Here is a 26,040-nt window from a genome sequence, read left to right as displayed (position 1 = left end):
AGAGAAAGAACAGCAAACTAACTCTAAAGAAATTAAAAGGAAAGAAATAATGAAGATTAGAGCAGAAATAAATGAAATTGAGAACATGAAAACAATCAAGAAAATCAACAACACCAGAAGCTGGTTCTATGAGAAAATCAGTAAGACTGATGAAACTTAGTGAGGCTGACAAAAAGAAGAACAGAGAGGATGCAAATAAATAAAATCAAAAATGGAAGAGGAGACATAACCACTGACCCCACAGAAATAAAGGAGGTAATGAAAGGATACTAGGAACAACTTTATGCTAATAAACTAGACAATGTAGATGAAATGGACAACTTCCTAGAAAGACTTGAACAATCAACATTGACTTGAGAAGAAACAGATGACCTCAACAAACCAATCACAAGTAAAGAAACTGAATCACTCATTAAGAAGTTCCTCAAAGATACTTCCGGGCCAAGATGGTGATTAACAATGTACGCATTTTAGTTCATCCTCCAGAACAACTACTAAATAACCAGAAACAGTACAGAACAGCTCCTGGACCACATCAGTGACCAGATACATAGTGTACCCATTCTGGAACAGCTGGATTGGGTGCGAGTTCCTGCCCAGAACCATGAGTTCCCCCAAGCCGCAGCATCCAGCACCACTCCCCCACAGGCGCTTCCCAGAAGGGAAAGGAAAGAGACCTTACCAGCAGCAGGGGCTAAATGCCAATTGTGGAATTAATTAACAACTTCTGACTACTAAAAATAGGCCCCCAGCTCAGGTGAACCTGGTCAAAGCGGAGGTCGCTCATTTATGCCCCAGTGCCAAGGGGGCAGGGCTGATGGAAAGAGAAAAAAAAAAAAAAGAAGGAAACAGGTTTTTGTGGCTGTGTTTGTACAAAGGCTTGACTGCCTTTGGATACCGGCAGGGCTTCTCAGGCTGAAACTGCCCCAAGCATAGGCAGAAACAAGATAGTTTGAGGGCTTGTCTGGAGCCTGTGCCTTCCCCAGGGGAAGGGTGAAGCCCAACTCAGGTGGAATCCATCCATCAAGGAATTCAGACATCAGGGCTTGGTAATTTGAAGCCATTAAAACCAGCCTACAACCTCTCCTCTGTCTCCACCATGCCCCCAGAAGGGCGAGTCTGCCAAAGTTAAAGGTACCGCATCATCTCATACTGGTGGGACCTGCAGTCAGACAAGCGCCACATACTGGGCAGGATAAGAAAAACAGAGTCCAGAGACTTCACAGGAAAGTCTTTCAATCTGCTGGGTCTCACCCTCAGGGAAAACCAACGCAGGTGACTCTTGCCTCCTGATAGGAGGCCAGTTTGGTCTGGAAAAATCCGGCTGGGGTCTATAATACCTAAGCAGACCCTCCTAAGGGTGGGGGGAAAAAGGCACCATACAAGCAGGGCAAGAAACAAGAAAACAAAAACTGAAAAATTCTCCTCTGATAAACAAAACTTAAGCAGAGGTCCAGATAAAGCTGAACTGAATGTCAAAGAACAGATAGACAACAAATTCATCCAGCAAGAAAACCCTAGGTAAAAGAAGTGAAAGCAACCTCCAGAATAAACTAATTAAGGTAATTAAATGCCTAGACACCAAAACAAATCACACCAGGAAAATTGAAGATATGGCCCAGTCAAAGGAACAAACCAACAATTCAAATGACATACAGGAACTGAAACAATTAATTCAGAATGTACAAACAGACATGGAAAACCTCATCAAAAACCAAATCAATGAATTGAGGGAGGATATAAAGAAGGCAAGGAATGAACAAAAAGAAGAAACTGAAAGTCTGAAAAAACAAATTACAGAACTTATGGGAATGAAAGGCACGGTAGAAGAGATGGAAAAAACAATTGAAACCTACAATGGTAGATTTCAAGAGACAGAACATAGGATTAGTGAACTGGAGGATGGAACATCTGAAATCTGACAAGAAACAGAAACTATAGGGGAAAAAATGGAAAAATATGAGCAGGGACTCAGGGAACTGAAAGACAATATGAAGCACACGAATATACGTGTTGTGGGTGTCCCACAAGAAGAAAAGGGAAAAGGAGGAGAAAAACTAATGGAGGAAATTATCACTGAAAATTTCCCAACTCTTATGAGAGACTTAAAATTACAGATCCAAGAAATGCAGCATACCCCAAAGAGAATAGATCCAAATACACATACTCCAAGATGTTTACTAATCAGAATGTCAGAGGTCAAAGCGAAAGAGAGGATCTTGAAAGCAGCAAGAGAAAAGCAATCCATCTCATACAAGGGAAGCCCAATAAGACTATGCATAGATCTCTCAGCAGAAACCACGGAGGCGAGAAGAGAGTGAGATGATATATTTAAATTATTAAAACAGAAAAACTGCCAACCAAGAATTCTATATCCAGCAAAATTGTCCTTCAAAAATGAGGGAGAAATTAAAACATTTTCAGACAAAAAATCACTGAGAGAATTTGTGACCACGAGACCAGCCCTGCAAGAAACACTAAAGGGAGCACTAGAGACAGATATGAAAGAAAGAAGAGAGTGGTGTGGAGAAGAGTGTAGAAAGGAAGACTATGAATAAAGGTAAAAAGAAGGAAAATTAGATCTGACATATAAAATCCAGAAGGCAAAATAGTAGAAGAAAGTACTACCCGTGCAGTAATAACACTAAATGTTAATGGATTAAACTCCCCAATCAAAGACACAGACTGGCAGAATGGATTAAAAAACAGGACCCATCTATATGCTGTCTCTACTCAAAGTGCATGAGGGCAAGGACACAAACGGACATTTTTACAGCAATGTTTATAGCAGCATTATTTACAATTACCAAGAGACGGAAACAGCCAAGATGTCCATCAACAGAGGGGTGGCTAAACAAACTGTGGCATATACATATGATGGAATATTATGCAGCTATAAGACAGAATAAAGTTATGAAGTATGTATGACCATAAGGACATTATGCTGAGTGTGATTAGCCAGAAACAAAAAGTCAAAAACTGTATGGTCTCACTGATACGAACTGACATTAGTGAATAAACTTGGAGAATTTCATTGGCAACAGAGACCATCAAGAGACAGAAATAGGGTAAGATATTGGGTAATTGGAGCTGAAGGGATACAGACTGTGCAACAGAACTTAATGTAAAAACTCAGAAATAGACAGCACAATACTATACAACTATAATACAATTATGTTAAAACACTGAATGTAGCTGAATGTGAGAATGATAGAGGAAGGAGGCCTGGGGGCACCAATGAAATCAGAAGGAAAGATATACGATAAAGACTGAGATGGCATAATCTAGGAATGCCTAGAGTGTACAATGATAGTGACTAAATGTACAAATTAAAAAAATTTTTTGCATGAGGAAGAACAAAGGAATGTCAATAATGCAGGGTGCTGAAAACAGATGGTAATTCATATTTTAAAACTTTAACAAAAGTTAAAGCAAAAAATGTTTATTTGGTACAAAATTTCTATTTTGACTAGTGCATTTCCTTATATAATTTATGTGGACAGTTTAATTGAACACCATAAGTACATGAAACCTTGAGTAGGGCATGAGATTTTGTAGGTTTTCCTAGAGTGATGCCCTGATAAGTCACAGAGTGATTTGAACAGTGAATAAAAAAGTATTTACAAAGTCCCCTTGAATGGTAAGAAAGGCGGAAAATTCAGCTTCCTCAAGTGGAAAATTCTTGATATTCTCACAAGCAGTGGGGACAACAAAGCAATAGGCTGAGCCGTCAATCTTGGGGTTTGTTCATATGAAACTTATCCCCGCAAAGGACAAGCAATGTCTACTTAAAATTAGGCCTAAGAGTCACCCCCAGAGAACCTCTTTCGTTGCTCAGATGTGGCCTCTCTCTCTCAGCCAACCCAGTAAGCAAACTCACTGCTCTCCCCCTCTCTACATGGGACATGACTCCCAGGGGTGTGGACCTTCATGGCAACGTAAGACAGAAATCCTAGAATGAACTGAGACTCAGCATCAAGGGACTGAGAAAACCTTCTCTACCAAAAGGGGGAACAGCGAAATGAGACAAAATAAAGTGTCAATGGCTGAGAGATTCCAAACAGAGTCGAGAGGTTATCCTGGAGGTTATTCTTACACAATATATAGATATTACCTTTTTAGTTAAGGTGTTAAGAGAGGCTGGAGGGAACTTCCTGAAACTGTAGAGCTATTTCCCAGTAGCCACGTTTCTTGAAGATGATTGTATAATGATATAGGTTTCACAATGTGACTGTGAGATTGTGAAAACCTTGTGACTGATGCTCCTTTTATCTACCTTATCGACAGACGACTAAAACATATGGATTAAAAATGAATAAATAATAGGGGGAACAAATGTTAAAATAAATTTATTAGATTGAAATGCTAGTGATCAATGAAAGTGAGGGTAAGGGGTATGGTATGTATGAATTTTTTCTGTTTTCTTTTTATTTCTTCTTCTGAATTGATGCAAATGTTCTAAGAAATGATCATGATGATGAATATACAACTATGTGATGATATTGTGAGTTACTGATTATATATCAAGAATGGAATGATCATATGGTAAGAATGCTTGCATTTGTATGTTGTTATGATAAATAAATAAATAAATAAATAAATAAATAAATAAATAAATCATAACCCAGTATACTGTTGACAAAAAACTCACCATAAATTTAAAGGTACAAGTAGGTTTAAATTTAAAGGGTGCAAAAAAATGTAAGCCATACAAACACTAACCCAAAGAGAGCTGGGGTAGCTATTCTAATACCAGATGAATAAAGTCAAAAACTGTTACAAAGGACTAAGAAGTTCACTATTATACTGATAAAGGGCTCAGTTCAACAAAAAGACATAACACACACACACACACACACACACACACACACACACACACACAACCCTAATGGCAGAGCCCCAAAATATATGAAGCAAATACCAACAAATTTATTTGAAGGGAGCAATAGATGTTTCTTCAATTATAGTAGGAGTCTTCAGTATATTACTTTCAATAATGGTTAGAATATCTAGAGAGAAGATCAGTAAGAAAAGAGAAGACTTTAAAGATAATTTTAAACCAACTGGACCTAAGAGACATATATAGAGCACTTCACATAAGAGCAGTAGAATACACACTATTCTCTAGTGCACAACAATCATTTTTCAGGATAGATCATATGTTATGATACAAAAAAAGTCTTGATAAATTAAAAAAACACCAAAAGCATATAATGTATCTTTATAATCACAATGGAATGAAGCTAAAAATCAGTAACAGAGGGAGAAGTGGAAAATTCAAATATATATGGAAAATAAAAATGCACCTAAATAACCAGTGGGTCAAAGAAATCACAAGGGAAATTAGGAAATATCTTGAGGCAAATGAAAACACTATATTGTGGATATATATATATATTATGGAATGCAGCAGAGACAGTATTGAGAGGGAAATTTATGCTCTAAATGTTAAAAAAAGAAGACGACCTAAATCAGGGACCTAACTCATAACTGGAAAATCCAGAAAAAGGAAAGCAAACTAAACCCCAAGCAAACACACAGAATGAAGCAGAGATAAATGACATAGACAATAAACAAACAAGAGAGGAATCAATGAAACCAAAAGTTGGCTGTCTGAAAAGTTCACAAAAAACAGACAGCAAGAAAATAGGAAAACATGAAGCTAGATTGATTTAAAAAAAAAAAAAAAGGACACAAATTATTAACATAAGAAATGAAAAGGGGGACATTATCACCGACCCAAAGAGGGTACTATGAATAATTTTATGCCAACAAATTAGATAAACTAGATGACATGGACAAATTCCTAGAAACACATATGATATCTACAGGACTCAAGAAGAAATAGAAGATTTCAGCAGACTAATAACAAGTAAAGAGATTGAATGAATAATCAAAAATCAGCCAACAAAGAAAAGTTCAGGACCCAATATCTTCACTGGTGAATTGCACCACATATTCCAAGAACAAACACGCATCCTGCACAAATACTTCAAAAAAAAAACAGAAAAGGAGAGAACACTTCCTAATTCATTCTATGAAGCCAAACAAACCCTTATACCACAACCAGATAAAGATTTCACAAGAAAAGAAAATTACAGACCAATATCCCTTATGAATAAAGATGCAAAAATCATCAACAAAATAGTAGAAAATCAAGTTCAACAGCACATTCAAAGAATTATGGATCATGATCAAGTAGTTTTTATTACACGCATGCAAGAATGGTTCAACATAAGAAAATTAATTAATTGAAAATTAATGTGATATAATTAATAGAACAAAGGTGAAGCATACATGATCATCTCTATTGAAACAGAAAAAGTGTATAACAAAATCTAGAACCCCTTCTTGATAAAAACACAGGAACAGAAGAACATGACAAAGGGGATATATGAAAATCCACAGCTAATACTATATTCAATGATGAAAGACTGAAATAGTTTCCTCTATGATCAAGAACAAGACAAGGATGCCCAATGTCACCACTGTTATTAAACATTTTATTGGAAGTTCTAGCTAGAGCAATTAGGCAAGAAAAAAATAATACAAAAGGCAATCAAATTGGAAAAGAGGAAGTGGATGACACAATCCTATATATAGAAAACCCTGAAAAATCTACAGTATAAATAGGGCTAAGAAATGCATTCAGCAAAGTGGTGGTGCACAAGTTCAATAGTCAAAAATCTGTAATTTTTCTATATATTACTAATAAAAAATCCACTAATAACAGCAACTAAAAGAATCAAAAATCTAGTAATAAATTTAACCAAGGATGTAAATTTAACATGGAAAACTACAGAACACTGCTAAAAATAATCAAAGATCTAAATAAATGGAAGAATGTTTCAAATTCATGGATGAGAAGATTTAATAGCATTAACATAGCAAATCTACCCAAAGCAATTTATAGATTCAACACAATCGAACAAAAATTCCAACAGCCTTCTTTGTAGAAAAGACAGCCAAATATCAAATTTCTATAGAAGGGTAAGGAGCCCCCCAAAACCAAAACCACAATGAGAAAAAAGAACAAAGTATGAAGATCACACTTCCCAATATTAAAACTTATTACCAAGCAACAATAATCAAAACAGTGTGGCAGTGGTACAAGGACAGACAAATAGAACTAATGGAATCAAACAAAGTTAGAAATAAACTTTCACCATTATGGTCATTTGATTTTTGACAAGGTTACCAAGACCATTCAATAATCTTTTCAACAAACAGTGCTGGGAAAACAGAATTTCCATATGCAAAAGAATGAAGGTGAATCCCTCCTTCACCACACACAAAAATTAATTTCAAGATAGGTTAAGATGTCAATTCTACCCAAATTGAGCTATAGATTCAATGCAATATCAATCAAAATTTCAATAACCTACTTTGAAGACTTGGAAAAATTAATTATCATATTCATTTGGAAGGAAAAATCATATACCTAAAAATATCCTTAAAAAGCAGAACAAAGTGGGAGTACTAACACTTTCTGGTTTTACAGCTTGTTACAACACCATAGCGGTCAAACACTATGTTTGACAGTTTGGCAGTTCCTTAGTAAACTAAATATCAAATTACCTGACAAACCGGCCAAGACCACTACTCGGTATATACTCAGAGGAGTTTAATGCAGTGACGCAAACAGAAATCTGCACACTGATGTTCACAGTGGCAATCTTCACAATTGCCAAACAATGGAAACAATCCAAGTGTCCATCAATAGGCAAGTGGATAAACAAAAGGTGGTATACACATAGATTGGAATATTATGCAGCACTAAGATGAAATGAAGTCCCAAAACATATGACAACATGGATGAACCTTGAGGACATCCTGCTGAGTAAAATAAGTCAGACACTAAAAGATAGATACTGTAAGATTTTGTTATTATGACCTCAGTAAAGGCAAACGCAGAGGCTTATAAAATAGACTATAGGGGATCTAAAGACAGAATATAGTAGGGGACCAAGGACAGATGCTAGAGATGGTTGAACAGTTGGTTAATGAGGCTGAACTTAAATGTAAAGGAACCGATAGAAGAGAAAGCAATTCATTAGTGGGTTTATAAGTAATACTGTCATATTGGAAGTGAACATGATTGAAAGGCGTTGTATACAACCATGTATCTCACTAGTTAACACTATAAATATAAGTTCTTACATGGACTACTTCAAAAGATATGAATCTAGTACAGAGTCAATAATAGGGGGATAAAGAGAGAAAACTACTATTGCATGCTACAGGCTATATTCAACAGGAAGACATCAACAGTATCAGAGTAATAGCAGGGGTAAATAATTGGGGGATAAGGACAAAAGTTAAGAGGAAGTTTGGATTTTCTATTTGGTGAGGGTGTGCTTATTGTTTGTCTTTCTCTTTGCAGCAATGAAAATTACCTAAATTTCAAAGTGCTGATGATTGTACAAGTAAGTGAGGATAATGTGAGATACAGATTGTTGACTTTGGAAATTATATATTCTACCCAACAGATGGAAGCTAAAGGATACAATGACTGAGAAGCAGAATGGCAAGCTGTGGTATACACATATGATAGAATATTGCGTGGCTACAGAAAGGAATGAAGTAGTGAGACATGCAACTAAGTGAATGAACCTTGGGGACATTATGTAGTACAAAATAGCCAGAAAAAAATGTTGTATGGTCTCTTGAAAAATACTTATAAGACAACTGGAGCCTAGATTGTAAGCTCTTACAGCAGTCACATTTAGTCCAGAGCAGTAAATGTTATTTCTAGATTTTAAGATGCTGTACTATATAAGTAAAACCTGGTATCTCCCTGGCTACCTGTATGACACCTAAGACTCAGAGCTGGAGTTTGGCAGCTCTGAAAGTCAGCATTGCTACATACAACAACTCCTAAAGAAATCAAAAAAGAGATCAGTCTTCAATTGGAGTTAAGAATGAAGCCAATTACGTCGGGACAGTAGTAAAGAGGACAATGCCTGTATTTTAGAACTTCACCTCCTCTATCAGACTAAAGGAAGAGAGGTTTATTTTGTTCAAAATCTAAATTTTATGTACACATAATCTAACTCAACCTATCTACAGAGATCATTAAAACAACCCAAACTCATGAAGCCCAGAATGGGAATGAGGACTTGTAATTTCATATAGCTTAATATAATACTAGGATACATCTCAGAGTATGTTGGGCAGATAATGAAAAAGTATTGACAAAGTCCCTTGTGGAACAGGAGAAAAAACATGGAACTATCAAGCTTTACTACCAGGGAAACCCCTGATATTGTCTCTTAGGGACACCCTGATCAATAGACCAAGCCCCTGATCTTGAGGCTGGCACTTGTGAAGCTTATTTCTGTAGCGGAGAAGCTAAACCTACCTACAGTTATGTCTAAGAGTTACTTCCAGAAAACTTCTTTTGTTGCTCAGACGTGGCCTCTCTCTCTCTAAGTTCAACTCTGCAAGGAAAATCAGTATCCCTCCCATTATGTGGGACATGACAACCAGGGGTGAAAGTCTCCCTGACAACATGGGATATGAATCCAAGGATGAGCCTGGCCCTGGCACCGTGGGATCAACAATGAACTTCCTGACCAAAAGAGGGAGAAGAAGCATAACAAAATAAAGTATCAGTGGCTAAGAGAGTTCAAACAGAGTTGAGCGGTTATTCTGGAGGCTACTCTTAAGTGAGCTTCAGCTAGATATTGCTAATTACCAGTTTGCCAAACCCCAAACAAAACCATTCCTGTTAACCCTAAAGAATACTGAGGTCTCTATCTGAGATTCTACAAAAGTTTCATGCACTATGATTACTTTCCAGAAACCTACAACCTCCAGCTGGGTTACTAGGCCAGATAAGCCCTGAAATCCAGCAGGGCCAGCCTCTCCAAAACATCAACTGGTTCCATCCCCCATCCCATATTATAGGCAACCCTTTCCAACATGAAAATGTTAAAATGGGCATAGCCCAAATACCCCTAAAGAATGGGGGAAGGATCAAAGGAGAAGGAAGAGTTATAACAGAGAAGATAGGACTTAACAAATGAGTAAGGGTGCTGAATATTATATTGGTATTTCTTTTAGTCTTCAGAATCTTGGAGCCACTATAAGGGAAAACCTGAAATTGTGGAATTGTAACCCATACCAAACTCTGAAATCTGTTCTACAACTAATTGCTACAATGTACTTTGAAATGTATTACTTTTTTGTATATATATTTCACAATTTTTAAAAATGTGTAATAATAAACAAAGCCCTATCTGGCTGAAGAAAAGAAAAAAAATTAACTTCAAAATGGATCAATGACCTAAACATTAGAACCAAAACTGTAACACTACTAGCAGAAAACAAGGGTATATTTTCAGCAACTTATGCTATAAAATGGTTTGTTGGACTTTACAGGCAACAAAAGAAAAAACAGATAAGGGGGACTTCAAAATGAAAACTTTTGTGCATGAAAGAACTTTTTACTATGAAAGTAAAAAGACAAACTACAGAATGGGAGAAAATATTTGTTAACCACATATCTGATAAGAGTTTAATACCCAGAATATATGAAGAAATCTTACAAATCAACAACAAAAAAGACAAGAACCCAATTAAAAAATGGGCAAAAAACTTGAATCAACATTTCTCCAAGCAAGTTATATAAACGGCAAATAAGCTCATGAAAAGATGCACAATATCATTAGCCACTGGGGAAATATAAACGAAAACCATTATGAGATACCAGTTCAGACCCACAAGAACGGCTACTACAAAAAAAAATAAAAAAAAAAACAGAAAATAACAAGAATTGGAGAGGATGTGGAGAAAAGGGAACACTCATTTCATTGTTGGTAGGAATGTAAAATGGTGCAACTGCTGTGGAAAACAGTTTGGTGGTTCCTCATAAAGCTATGTTTAGACTTTCCATATGACTTGACAACCCCATTTCTAAGTCTATATCCAAAAGAACTAAAGTAGGGACTCAGATGGATATTGACACTCTTATTTTTATTATTCCCATTCTTCTATTTACCTTGTGACTAATTTGCTCCTTTTTGCTTATCTTCTTAAAGTAGAAAATAGATCACTGGCTTTATAGCTTTCTTCTTTTCTAATACAGGTAGTTAAATATAAATTTCCTTCTAAGGACTACTTTAGCTGCATCTCACAGATTTTAACATATTGTGTTTTCTGTATTATTCTGTCCCAAATGTTTTCTAATATCTCTTACGATTTCTTCTTTGACCTATGTATTATTAAGAAATGTGTTGCTGGGCAGGCCACAGTGGCTCAATAGGTAAGAGTGCTTGCCTGCCATGCCCGAGGACCCGGGTTCAATTCCCGGTGCCTGCCCATGTAAAAAAAAAAAAAAAAGAAAAGAAAGAAATGTGTTGCTCAATTTTGAAAAATTTGGACATTTTTCTAGGTATCTTATTATTATTGAATTCTAATTTAAACATATCACAATCAGAGAACTCTGTATAATTTTGTCCATTTACTTCTAGGCCGAAGTTATGTTCTATAATTTAAAAGCTGAAACAAAACCAAATAGTGTTCTAACAACCAGCTGAGCAAAACTAAAACATAAATTTTTCTATACTGGATGTCAGGATGTTTATTGTAATACCTCATTTCCTCAGTTTCCTTTTCCTATATTTTCTGTTATTTTTAGAAGAAAGAAAAGTTATACATGCATACTCTAAGTCAAAGGTCAATACCTTAATAAAATTAAAGAAGCTAAAGATAATGAGGAAAATGTAGTGAGTTTCAAATGAACTATCTTGGTAGCTATTAGGTAGAAAATACATTCTGAATAGCATGGGAAAAGACACCGCATGTGGGAGCAATCATTACCAAGTTTCTAAAGTCAAATGTTTTCTAGAAACACACACACTCAAAAATACACACACATACACACACACAAAGAATTAGGTAGCTGCTATGTCTCCAACATAGTTTAATCCCAAAATGGTTTCTAGTGAAACATTTATGGACGGCTGAGGAATTAGATTATAAATACATTTACTCTCATTTCATGAGATGATCTTACCTTAAAGTATATTCCAGTTCTGTTTCAGACTGTGTAGAGAAAACATGGAAAGCGTATTTGTCAACTAACAAAGAAAAACTATCTCCAGGATTCAACCAGTGCCACAGATTTGTCTTCAGTGGTAAGAGCTGGCTTTTCTCAGAAGACTGATAAAAACATGGATTTGTGTGTATCTAACAAATAAAAAGAACACAAAGATGTCATAATTTAAATTATTAAATTTAAATCCAACTGAGAATGGACAGAATAAACAGATTCAAACTTTAATGTAAAACAATTTAAAGTATAAATTTAGACACTTTAAAGTATAAATAGACACTTACCCAGGATTTATAAGTGTCATAACTGTTTATACATTTAAAAAAACTATGAGATACTTCCCATTTCTCTAGGAATCAAAGAAAAAAAGCAAAGTTATCAAGTAACTAGTTAAAAGGTACTTTCTTCCATTTTGCTTAATAAAGAGACAATAAACATGAGAGAGAAACATGAAAAATAACACTAAGTATAGAAACTGGACCCCCCAAACCTTTATATCCAAAATGTTAGGTATAAACTTTTGGATAGCTTCCTTTCCATGGATTTTCTCCTAACAATTTCTTACTATAATATTAAAAACAAGAAAGTACAGAAAGAACGATTTTAAGCAAATCTCTCAAGTAAACAACACAGATTTGATTTTTCTCCTTGTACAGGAATCTTATTTTGTTTGAATAAAACTCCAACTATGAAGATCATCATCCATAATCAAATTGCAAGTAGTAAATATATCTCTCTATTAGTTCGTTAAGCTGCCAGAATTCAATATACCAGAAACAAAGGCTTTTCTTAAAAAAATATATTTTTATTGACAAATTTTCACATACATACAGTCCATACATGGTGTACAATCAACGGCTCACATTTTCATCACATAGTTGTGTAATCATCACTGTGATCATTTTTAGAACATGTGCATTACTCCAGAAAAAGAAATTAAAAGAAAAAACTCATATATCCCATATCCCTTACCCCTTCTGCTCACTGACCACTGGTATTTCAATCTATCCAATTTATTTTACCCCTTATCCTCCCTACTATTTATTTTTTATTGATACTTTTTTTACTAATCTATTCATACCCTGGATAAAAGGAGCATCAGACACAAGGTTTTCATAATCATACAGTTACATTGTAAAAGTTACATCTTTATACAATCATCTTCAAGAATCAAGGCTACTGGAACAGTGCTCAACAGTTTCAGGTACTTCCCTCCAGCCACTCCAATACACCATAAACTAAAAAGGGATGTCTATATAATGCATAAGAATGAACTCCAGGATAACCTCTTGACTCTGTTTCAAATCTCTCAGTCACTGAAATTTTATTTTGTCTCATTTCTCTCTTTCCCTCTTTGGTCAAGAAGGCTTTCTCAATCCCATGATGTGGGGTCCCAGTTCATCCAAGGGACCCTGTACCAAATTGTGAGGGATTTTTACACCCCTAGGAGTCATGTCCCAATTAGGAGGGAAGGGCAGTGAGTTCACCTACCAAGTTGGCTTAGAGAGAGAGGCTACTGTGGCATAATTTTATTCTTGGCCTGATAGCTTAGTCTTTTTCATTCCCTCCCTCGCCATTTTGGCACGTCCGGTTCTTCTAGACCTCTGAATTACAAGCCTCACCCGGCGACTAGTGACGCAGCCTTGTCTCTCTACCCCTGTTGGCCTCCTCCTTATCCCTCCACCCGCCCAACATCCGCTGCTACAAGCACACTCAAAAACAACATCTCCCTGGTGCCTACAGACGTCACAGTCACCCCATCCGTCCTCCCTGTGTGATTGGCTACCCTCCCCTGGAGTCCACGCCCTAACTCCACCTCTCCTCAAACTGTATATATTCCGGGGCTCACCGAGCCTCGAGGTCTTTAGCTACTGGCGGCCATGGCATAAGCTTCTACCAACAATAAAGCTGCCTTGTTTCATGCCTGAATTGACTCGGCCTCCAGTCCTTCAGACCCGCAGTGGTCCCCTGCGCGCGCGCCTCCGACCCAGACCCTCGAGCTCGAGCCCCCTCTGCGCCTGGCGGTTCTACTCCCTGGACCCCCTCGGCAGGAGGAGTGGACCCTCGCTAGCCTAGCGGGACCAGACTCGGTGGAGTCCCACCTCTCCCCGCAGGCTACAACTGAGCAACAAAAAAGTGGGGCGACTCTTAGGTCTAATTATAAGTAGGCTTAGCCTATCCTTTGCAGGAATAAGTTTTATAGAGGTGAACCCCAAGATTCAGGGCTCAGCTTATTAATTTGGATGTCCCCAAGAATGGCTCTGAAAAAGGGAATTTATAAAATTGCAACTTTACAGTTTTCAAGCCATGAAAATGTCCAAATTAAGGCACCCACAAGAGGTTACCTTCACTCAAGAAAGGCTGATACCATCTGGAACAACTTCTGTAGGATGGGAAGGCACGCAGGTGGCATCTGCTGGTCCCTTGCTCTTGGGGTTCCTCACTTGACTTCTTTGGGCTTTCATTTAGCTCCTCCAGGACACAACTCTGGGTTCTAGCTTGCTTAGCATCTCATGGGAAAGCACATGGTGACATCTGCTGGACTTTACCTGTGTCTAAGCATCTGCTGTCAGCACTCCATGCATCTCCAAACATTTGTGTCTTTGTCACCTCTGAAGCAACTGCTCTCCCAGTATCGGTATCTGAGGTTTCTCCAAAATGTCTCCCCCTTTAAAGGACTCTGGTAAACTAATCAGGATCCACCTTTGAATGGGTAGACTCATATCTCTATCTAATCAAAAGGTCACACCCACAATTGGGTATGTCACATCTCAATGGAAGTAATCCACCCACAACTGGGTGTGTCACATCTCCATGAAACAATCCAATCAGGCTTTTCTTCTCACATGGGCAGGCACCCGGAATCGAACCTAGGTCTCAGGCATGGAAGGTGAGAACTTGCCACTGAGCCACCACTGCCCACCCAATCTTGTCAAACTTTAAACCCTAAACAATAGGTCTGGGCCCACATGATTGAATCAGGATTAAATCATGGCTTTTCTGGGGTATAATATATTTTCAAACTAATCTAATCTCAAAGTCAAAATTGCTACAATATCCACTATTTTATATCATGTTTGCCATGGACTGCCTCCATGTTAAAAAAGATAATAAGAGTTGCCTCCACAACCAAGACCTATTAAAATCACCTCTAAAATTCTTAGGATCAAGCTGAAGTTAGACCTTTCCAAAGATAAAATAGCCTTTTTTGTCTTCAACATCATTTGGCTATTAAAATAAATAAGTTTTAGTGTATGACAACAGCAATCTACAGTAATGCAGTCCTTTGATGTTTCTTTATTAGAATCTAATACAGCAACTTCCCTTTACCATCCTTCCATCTATCTACTTAATTGGTTTAATGAGACTATTTTTCTGGAAACATCAACATCAACAACCTCTCCAGCCTAGCAGAAAAACTGTCCTGGGATTAGACACATCCTGAACATCCGCAGCTTTTCTATTTATACTTCTTGAGATACCTTTCTGGACTAACTATATTTTCATACTTCAAAACATTTTCTGATCCCAACCATTTAAAATATTCACACATATTAAGATATATTTCATTCACCCTCAGTTTGAACAGACTAAAACTCAGGATGAAGGGGGCAAAAATTTCTGCTTTCATTTTTTAAAATAATCTTAAATCTTTATAGAATATAAATTAAGTACAACATAGCAAAGTCTAAAATACTGTTATAAAACATGAAGCAAATAATGTTATTAACTTTGGTAGGCAACTATGGATTATGGTTTGTTTTCAATTGTTTTTATTTTGAAAAAAGCATATTTTGTACCCCCAAAAATGAGAATAGCATATTTCAAGGGAAAACAGAATCTATTCTGATTTAATTTATATCAAATGTTAAAACATAGCAAAGATTTTTAAAAATTTATTGAACATCTACCATGTTCTTCCGCTCCAATTATCATGTCAAGTCCCAGATCTTTTACCTCTGAAGTATCTCTAGAATCCATTTCTTACTATTTGCACAGTCACTGCCCTAGTTCAAGAACTTACCTACTGCTTAAATTTCTTGCTCGTGCTAAGATAATATCAATCCTCCCTGTCATTAACTTCACTTTTTCCCAAGTTATGCTTTCAAATTTCCCTGTGTAAAGTCTCTGATGACTCCTCAATATAAACATAACATAGCAATTAAAACTCTCCATAAATCTATGATTGCTTCTAACCTCACTGCCCACTTTCACACTATGAAATCATTGTATTATACATAATCTTTGATCTAATCACATGGATCTACCACTGGGCTTGGAAGTTTCCTGTTAATCCTAATCCTAGGAGTATGCATTAAAAAAAAATTCTTATTCTATTATGCAAAGCCTTCCCTCGTTGAGTATACCATAGTCATCAGAGACAGGAATGTAAGGTAATGAGAAAAAGAAAGAATCTAAACAGTTATGAATAAAGTTTCTGTCTGAACACTGATTATTCTTTAAATGAGGTTTGGTTCTTCTAAGATAAGACCATGTCTTCATGAGTATTTTAAAGATTGAGATGAATTTCTATACAATATTAAATACTGACCCAGTACTAAGCTTACAAAGGCAAGGAGGTTAATTACAAAAGCATAAAATTCTAAGAACAGAAAAGGTTTTGCTTTTTGAGAGGAAACTAATTACATTTATTAAAAAACATATCATAGACCCAAAGACAAAGGGTCACTTAACTACTTCTTTCCTCATTGAATATACCTAATATTTAAATTATAAGTGGCTAAATGTTAGATATTTAACAAATGCAACCACAAAGGTGGACGGACCAGTTAGTGTGATCCATAAGCATCTTTTTCTTTACCTAAAAACTGTTCATCTAGGGGATAGCAGAACTGAGAGCAAAATGGACATGTTAAGAAATCTAATGTTGATCCTATAAGTTCAATCTAAAAAAATATTACTCATTGAATAAGGTCAAAAATCTATGTCTAAGAATAAGGTTATGAAGTATGCAACAACATTAATGGACCTGGATTAGCCAGAAATAAAAGGACAAATACTGTATAGTCTCACTGATATGCACTAACATTAGTGAATCAACATGGAGAATTTCAGTTAAGAACAGAGACCATCAGGAGATAGAAATAGGTTAGATATTTAGTAACTAGAGCTGAAGGGATGCAGACTGTGCAACAGGACTGATTGTAAAAATTCAGAAATGGATAGCACAATACTACCTAACTGTAATGCAATAATGTTAGTACACTGAATGAAGCTGAATGCGAGAATGATAGAGGGAGGAGGACTGGGGGCACAAATGAAATCAGAAGGAAAGATAGACAATAAAGACTGAGATGGTATAATCTAGGAATGCTTACAGTGTATAATGATAGTGACTAAATGTACAAATTTAAAAATGTTTTTGCATGAGAAAGAACAAAGCAATGTCAATAATGCAGGGTGTTGAAAAGAGATGGCAATTCATATTTTAAAACTTTAACTTATACATGAGACTAAAGCAAAAAATGTTTATTTATATAAAATTTATATTTTGACTAGTGCATTTCCTAATATAACTTATGTGGACAGTTTAATTGAACACCATAAGTACATGGAATCTTGAGAAGGGCATGAGATTTTGTAGGTTTGTCCAGAGTGATGTCCCGATGAATCCCAGAGTGATTTGAACAGTGAATAAAAAAGAATTTGCAAAGTTCCCTTGGGAGAATGGCAACAAAGGGGGAAAATTCAACTTTTCCATGTGGAGAATTCCTGATATTCTCACAAGCAGTGGGGACAACCAAAACAATAAGCCGAGCCCTCAATCTTGGGGTTTGTTCATATGATACTTATTCCTGCAAAGGATAGGCTAAGCCTACTTAAAATTAGGGCTAAGAGTCATCCCCAGAGAACCTCTTTCGTTGTTCAGAAGTGGCCTCTCTCTCTCAGCCAACACAACAAGCAAACTCACTGCCCTCCTCCTCTCTACGTGGGACATGACTCCCAGGGGTGTGGATCTTCATGGCAACATGGGACAGAAATCCTAGAATGAGCTGGGACTCAGCATCAAGGGACTGAGAAAACCTTCTCGACCAAAAGGCGGAACAACAAAATGAGACAAAATAATGAGTCAATGGCTGAGAGATTCCAAACAGAGTCGAGAGGTTATCCTGAAGGTTATTCTTACACATTATACAGATATTAACTTTTTCATTAAAGTATAATGGAGAGGATGGAGGGAAGTGCCTAAAAACGTAGAGCTGTGTTCCAGTAGCCATGTTTCTTGAAGATGATTGTATAATTATATAGCTTTCGCAGTGTCACTGCGTGATTGTGAAAACCCTGTGTCTGATGCTTTTATCTACTTTATCGATAGATGAGTATAACATATGGATTAAAAACAAATAAATAATAGGGGAGAGAAATGTTAAAATAAATTTATTAGATTGAAATGCTAGTGATCAATGAAAGTGAGGGTAAAGGGTATGGTATGTATGAGTTTTTTTCATTTCTTTTTCTGAATTGATGCAAATGTTCTAAGAAATGATCATGATGAATATACAACTATGTGATGGAATTGTGAGTTATTGATTATATATCAAGAATGGAATGATCATATGACAAGAATGTTCATGTTTGTATGTTGTTATATTTAAAAAATAAATAAATTTAAAAAAATCTATGTCTAATATTAACTAACCAAAAAGTCATATATACATTAAGTCCACAGGAACATGAAATAATAACTTTTAATTTTAATTATATTAAAAGAAAATAATTTACTGTTGCAATAAAAAGTCAAAGTATAGTATCTCTGGAGTACAGCGTTTTCTTGACTTTAATAACTACATGTGAGTTTTCATTTCCGGAAATATAGTCAAGTTAATTATCCTTCTGATACAAAACAACTAAAAATTCTGGGTAAATACACTTTTAAATACATTGCTAGGTCTGCCAGAAAGGAAGGGAAATTCCTAAGAACTAAAAATGGAGAGAGAGCTCAAAAACATATCCTTCATCTACTTGAAAAAAAAAACAAAAAACTTCCATTTTGAAATACTTACAGAACAATTACAAAAATAATAGAACTTCTAAATATCCCTATACCCGATATTAACATTTTCTATATATGCCCTTTATTTCCCTCCCTCCCTTCCTCCCTTCCTTTCTATCTCCATCCCTCCCTCCCATCTTTTCTCTTTCCCTTCCTTCCCTTCTTCCTTCCTTTCCCTCCTCATACCCTCCCTCTCCCTCTCATCCTTCAACTACTTTTGAGGTGTTGTGAGTTTTAAAAAGTGCAAGGAGATAGGAAACAAAGCCTTAGTTCCACACAATGTGAAGAGCTAGAACTGTGATTTCTGCAAAAGCTAAAATCCTTAACAGGATATATCCTGAAGGAAAAGATAAATTTAAAAAGAAGTCTGCCTACCAGCAAGTGGATATGACAAGGAAACTTACCCAGCCTGAGCACTGAATAAAATAAACAAAAACATTTTCCTCTTAGAATTTGTATTCATGAACCTGGCCTTCCTAGTTTGAATTTTACATATAAACAAGATATATGAACCAGGAATTCCAAGACTAAAATATAAACAGAAATCGGACCAGAATCTGCAGCACCTTGGACTACTTGATAAGGAAAACACAATATTCTCTTAAGGCACTCACCCCTCAAGTGAAGCCATAAAGAAATACAACAGATAAAGGACTACTGAACCTGAGCACACAATAAAATATTACAAAACAGATGAGGAAACAATCCACCATGAGAAAGCATGAAAGGGAGAGGGGGGGTAGAAAGAGAAATAGAGAGATAGGCCAAAACCAATAAACAGGATTAATTTCCCAAAAACTTCTGATAAAATAAACACTGGACAGGGTGGGCCATGGTGGCTCAGCAGGCAGAGTTCTTGCCTGCCATGTCACAGACCCGGGTTCGATTTCCAGTGCCTGCCCAAGAAAAAGTAAAAAATTAAAAAAATAAACAAATACTGGACATAATATATTAATTAAATATGTTCAAACTTTCTAAAGGAAAAAAAAGATGGAATTTTAAAAATAAGAAAAGACCAGGACAATAAAAAGGGGGAGAGGGGCAGACTTATTTGTAAAACAATGAAATGAAATAGAACATCCACAAATGAATAACCAAATCACCAAAATGTCAAACTCAATGATGGGTTAAACAGATTAGATATAGCTATAGAGTTAATTGGTGAACTGAAAGAGAGATAAAAAAAATTATACAAAATATAACACAAAGAAAAAATATGGAAAATATGAAAGCAAGGTTAATATGCATGGATGAATAGAATGATTTTTTTAACATATGTCTAATGTGAATTTCAGGAAAATAAAATAGAAGAAAAATATAAAGAAAATGGCTAAGAATTTCAAAAACAAATAAAAAGAAATCTACAAGTGAACACATCACAGAGAAAATTCAGAACAACAAATATGAAGAGAAAATGTTAACAGTACCAAGAGACAGAAAATATATTATTTAAAAAATAACAGACTAAGAGCTACCTTGATTTTGCACCAGCAAAATAGAAGCTAGCAGACTAAAGAATATCTTCAATGTATATTAAAAGTAAATAACTATCAAAGTTGAATTTTATACATGGCTAAATTATCATTCAGGAAAAGTAGTGAAAAAAGACTATCAGAAAACAAAAACATAGCAAATAACATCAAAAGGTCCTCACAAAAGGGGATGCTAATGGATATTTTTCAGAAATAAGAACAATTAACCCAGGAGGTAGGCTTGAGAAGTGAAGAGAAATCATGAGTCAAGAAATGGTAAATAGGTGCATAAATATAAACAAATATTGATCTATAAAGTAAGAATAATAACAATGGAATTTGTGGAGACCAAACAAGATGAAATTAAAAGTCAGGATAAAATAACATGTAAGAGGGCAGAGGGTAGATCATAGGTAAAACAGTCTAAGGTACTTCTATTATTCAGGTGAGTGATATAGAGTACACAATATGTATGCATGTTAAAAATTTAAAGGCGACCTTTAACAACAGAAATCACAATTTCCAAACAAGTAGGAGGGGGAATGAACACATAAAATTAAATCAAAATAGAGGAAGGAAAGAAGGAATAGAGAAAAAAGAGAAAGAATTTGATGAGAAAGGTAAACAAATTAAAACCATAAAATGTAACTGTAGAAAGAAAGTAAAACATATCAGAAATATAAATGACCTATATAAATATAAATGGACTAAATATGCCCATGAAAAAAGAGACAATTAGACTGGAGTATTAAAAATCACTTAAGAGAGACTTCCGGGCCAAGATGGTGGCTTAACAATGAGCGCATTTTAGTTCGTCCTCCAGAAAAACTACTAAATAACCAGAAACAGTACAGAATAGTTACTGGACCATGTCAGTGATCGGACACACAGTGTACCCCAGTCTGGACCAGCTGGACTGGCTGCGAGCCCACCGCAGAACCGTGAGTTTCCCAAGCCGCGGTGGCCAGGACACCTCCCCCACAGGCTGCCTCCCAAAGCAGAAAGGAAACAGACATTACCAGCAACAGGGGCTGAGCCCAACTAAATGCCAATTGTGGAATTAATTAACAAGTTCTGGCTACTAGAAATAGGCCCCCAGCTCAGGTGAACCTGGTCAAAGCGGAGGTTGCTCATTTTTGCCCCAGAGCCAAGGGGGCAGGGCTGACGGAAAAAGAAAAAAAAAAAAAAAAAGGAAACAGAGGTTTTTGTGGCTGTGTTTCTACAAAGGCTTGACTGCCTCTGGACACAGCAGCAGGATTTCTCAGGCTGCAACTGCCCCAGACATAGGCAGAAACAAGGTTGTTTAAGGGCTTGTCTGGAGCCTTTGCCTTCCCCAGGGGAGGGGTGAAGCCCAACTCAGGTGGAATCCCTCCCTCAAGGAATTCAGACCCCAGGGCTTGGTAACTTGAAGCCATTAAAACCAGCCTACAACCTCTCCTCTGTTTCCACCACGCGCCAGCAGGTAGAGTCTGCCAAAGTTAAAGGTACCGCATCATCTTATGCTGGTGGGACCTACAGGCAGACAAGCGCCACATACTGGGCAGGATAAGAAAAATAGAGTCCACAGACTTCACAGGAAAGTCTTTCAACCTGCTGGGTCTCACCCTCAGGGAAAAACTGATGCAGGTGACTCTTTCCTCCTGATAGGAGACCACTTTGGTCTGGAAAAATCCAGCTGGGATCTATAATACCTAAGTAGATGCTTCTAAGTGTGTGTGTGGGGGGGGAAGGCACCATACAAGCAGGGCAAGAAACAAGAAAATAAGAACTGAAAAATTCTCCGCTGTTAAACAAAACCTAAGCTAGAGGTCCAGATAAAGCTGAACTGAATGTCAAAGAACAGATAGACAACAAATTCATCCAGCAAGAAAGCCCTAGGTAAAAGAAGTAAAGCAATCTCCAGAAGAAACTAATTAAGGTAATTAAATGCCTAGACGCCAGCAAAAAAATAAATCACACCAGGAAAATTGAAGATATGGCCCAGTCAAAGGAACAAACCAACAATTCAAATGAGCTGCAGGAGCTGAAACAATTAATTCAGAATATACGAACAGATAAGGAAAACCTCATCAAAAACCAAATCAATGAATTGAGGGAGGATATAAAGAAGGCAAGGAATGAACAAAAAGAAGAAATTAAAAGTCTGAAAAAACAAATCACAGAACTTATGGGAATGAAAGGCACAGTAGAGGAGATGAAAAAAACAATGCAAACCTACAATGGTAGATTTCGAGAGAAAGAACACAGAATTAGTGAACTGGAGGATGGAACATCTGAAATCCGACAAGAAACAGAAACTATAGGGAAAAAAATGAAAAACATGAGCAGAGACTCAGGGAATTGAAGGACAATATGAAGCACACAAATACAAGTGTTGTGGGTCTCCCAGAAGGAGAAGAGAAGGGAAAAGGAGAAAAACTAATGGAGGAAATTATCACTGAAAATTTCCCAACTCTTACGAAAGAGTTAAAATTACAGATCCAAGAAGTACAGCGTACCCCAAAGAGAATAGATCCAAATAGATGTACTCCAAAACATTTACTAATCAATATGTCAGAGGTCAAAGAGAAAGAGAGAATCTTGAAAGCAGCAAGAGAAAAGCAATCCATCACATACAAGGGAAGCCCAATAAGACTATGCGCAGATCTCTCAGCAGAAACCATGGAGGCAAGAAAACAGTGGGATGATATATTTAAATCATTAAAAGAGAAAAACTGCCAACCAAGAATTCTATATCCAGCAAAACTGTCCTTCAAAAATGAGAGAGAAATTAAAACATTTTCAGACAAAAAATCACTGAGAGCATTCGTGACCAAGAGACCAGCTCTGCAAGAAATACTAAAGGGAGCACTAGAGACAGATATGAAGGCAGAAGAGAGAGGTGTGGAGAAGAGTGTAGAAAGGAAGACCATGAGTAAAGGTAAAACGAAGGAAAATTAGAAGGACATATAAAAGCCAAAGGCAAAACGGTAGAGGGTACTGCCCGGGCAGTAGTAACACTGATGTTGATGGATTAAGCTTCCCAATCAGGGGACATGGACTGGCAGAATGGATTAGGGAACGGGACCCGTCTATATCTGTCTCTACTCAAAGGACATGAGGGCAAGGACACAAGAGGACATTTGCACACCAATGTTTATAGCAGCATTATTTACAATTACCAAGAGATGGAAACAGCCAAAATGTCCATCAACAAACGTGTGGCTAAACAAACTGTGGTATACATATACGATGGAATATTATGCAGCTGTAAGGCAGAATAAAGTTATGAAGTAAATAACAACATGGATGGACCTTACAGACATTATGCTGAGTGAGATTAGGCAGAAACAAAAGGACAAATACTGTATGGTCTCATTGATGGGAACTGATATTGGTGAATGAACTTGGAGAATTTCGTTGGTAACAGAGACAATCAGGAGGTGGAAATAGGGTAAGATATTGGGTGATTGGAGCTGAAGGGATGCAGATTGTGCAACAGGACTGAATGTAAAAACTCAGAAATAGACAGCACAGAGTTACTACCTAACTGTAATACAATTATGTTAAAACACTGAATGAGGCTGAATGTGAGAATGATAGAGGGAGGAGGGCTGGGGACACAAATGAAATCAGAAAGAAAGACTATAAAGATTGAGATGGTATAATCTAGGATTGCCTAGAGTATATGACAGTGACTAAATATACAAATTTAAAAAATGTTTTTGCATGAGAAAGAACAAAGGAATGTCAGTACTGCAGAATGCTGAAAATAGATGGTAATTAATATTTTAAAATTTCAACTAAAATTTCAATTTGTGTGAGACTAAAGCAAAAAAATGTTTATTTGGTACAAAATTTATACTTTGACTAGTGCATTTCCTAATATAACTTATGTAGATAGCTTGGTTGAACGACATAAGTACATGGAACCTTGGGTAGGACATGAGATTTTGTTGGTTTGTCCAGAGTGATGCCCTGATGAATCCCAGAGTGATTTGATCAGTGAGCGAAAAAGTATTTGCAAAGTCCCCTTTGGGGAATGGTGAGACCAGGGGAAAATTCAACCTCCCCAAGTTGAATTCTTCATATTCCCACAAGCAGTGTAGACAACCAGAGCTGTGGGCTGAGCCCCCAGTCTTGGGGTTTGTTCATATGAAACTTGGCCCCACAAATGATAGGTCAAGCCTACTTAAAATTAGGCCTAAGAATCACCCCCAAGAGAACCTGTTCTGTTGCTCAGATGTGGCCTCTCTCTCCAGCCAACACAACAAGCAAATTCACCAACCTCCCCCTGTCTACGTGGGACATGACTCCCAGGGGTGTGGACCTTCCTGGCAATGTGGGACAGAAATCCGAGAATGAGCTGGGACTCAGCATCAAGGGATTGAGAAAAACCCTAGAATGAGCCGAGACCCAGCATCAAGGGACTGAGAAAATCCTCTTGACCAAAAAGGGGAAGAGTGAAATGAGACAAAGTGTCAATGGCTGAGAGATTCCAAACAGTATCAAGAGGTTATCCTGGAGGTTATTCTTATGCATTAAGTAGATATCACCTTGCTAATCAAGATGTAATGGAGAGGCTGGAGGGAACTGCCTGAAAATGCAGACCTGTGTTCCAGTAGCCATATTTCTTGATGATGATTGTATAATGGTGTAGCTTTCACAGTGTGACTGTGTGATTGTGAAAACCTTGTGTCTTATGCTCCTTTTATCTACACTGTCAATAAATGAGTAGAACATATGGAATAAAAATAAATAATAAGGGTAACAAATGTTAAAATAAATTTAGTTTGAAATGCTAGTGTTCAATGAAAGGGAGATGTAAGGGCTACGGTGTATATGGTTTTTTTTCCTGTTTTTGTTTTATTTTTCTGTTGTCTTTTTATTTCTTTTTCTGAATTAATGCAAATGTTCTAAGAAATGATCACGATGATGAATATACAACTATGTGATGATATTGTGAATTACTGATTACGTATGTAGAATGGAATGATCACATATTAAGAATGTGTATCCTGTAATTTTTTTTTAAAAATTAATTAAAAAACCATTTAGAAGGCTCTTCTGTGAAGATAGAAGAATAGGATAAGCCTAGTTCATCCCTACTCCAAGTAACAGTTAGAGAAGTGACAGAAAAATGACCAGGACAGTGATTCCAGGGTGTAACTGACCTGAAAGGATCTTGTACACTACATAGGGAGGTCCTGGATGAAAAAGCTGAGGAATTGAGATGCAGAGAAGCAGAGATCATCCAGTTAGTGCAGAGTCTAACACACCCCATTCCAAATGCAGACCCGGAGACTTCAGGAGTGAAGCTATGGGTATAGGGAAGCAGGGACCAGGAATTAAGTCAAGCTGTGCTTTGTGAATGTCACACCACGCATCCACATGCCCATATGAGCACTGCCCCCCACCCATGCCCCAAGCAGTACCTTAACCCCTCACCTACCATGACCCACAAACCCAAAATGATATCCTGAAGCATATGACAACATGGATGAACCTTCAGGACA

The 26,040-nt window shown here is 36.8% G+C and overlaps 1 protein-coding gene across 10 annotated transcripts in view; it reads right to left on the bottom strand.

Moving 5' to 3' along the window:
- Positions 1-26,040, bottom strand: part of APLF (aprataxin and PNKP like factor) — a 176,413-nt gene that overhangs the window by 95,700 nt on the left and 54,673 nt on the right. For 9 of the 10 annotated variants that reach the window (XM_077134429.1, XM_077134427.1, XM_077134430.1 and 6 more), the window contains exon 3: positions 12,020-12,192. The exons of the other annotated variant lie outside the window; for it this stretch is intronic. In XM_077134429.1, the coding sequence (XP_076990544.1) occupies positions 12,020-12,192 (173 nt within the window). The remainder of the gene's footprint in view (positions 1-12,019; positions 12,193-26,040) is intronic. 10 annotated transcript variants of the gene reach the window in all.

This window comes from Tamandua tetradactyla, chromosome 17 (assembly GCF_023851605.1).
Source record: "Tamandua tetradactyla isolate mTamTet1 chromosome 17, mTamTet1.pri, whole genome shotgun sequence".
NCBI lineage: Eukaryota > Metazoa > Chordata > Mammalia > Pilosa > Myrmecophagidae > Tamandua > Tamandua tetradactyla.
This window is presented reverse-complemented; position numbering and strand designations above follow the sequence as displayed.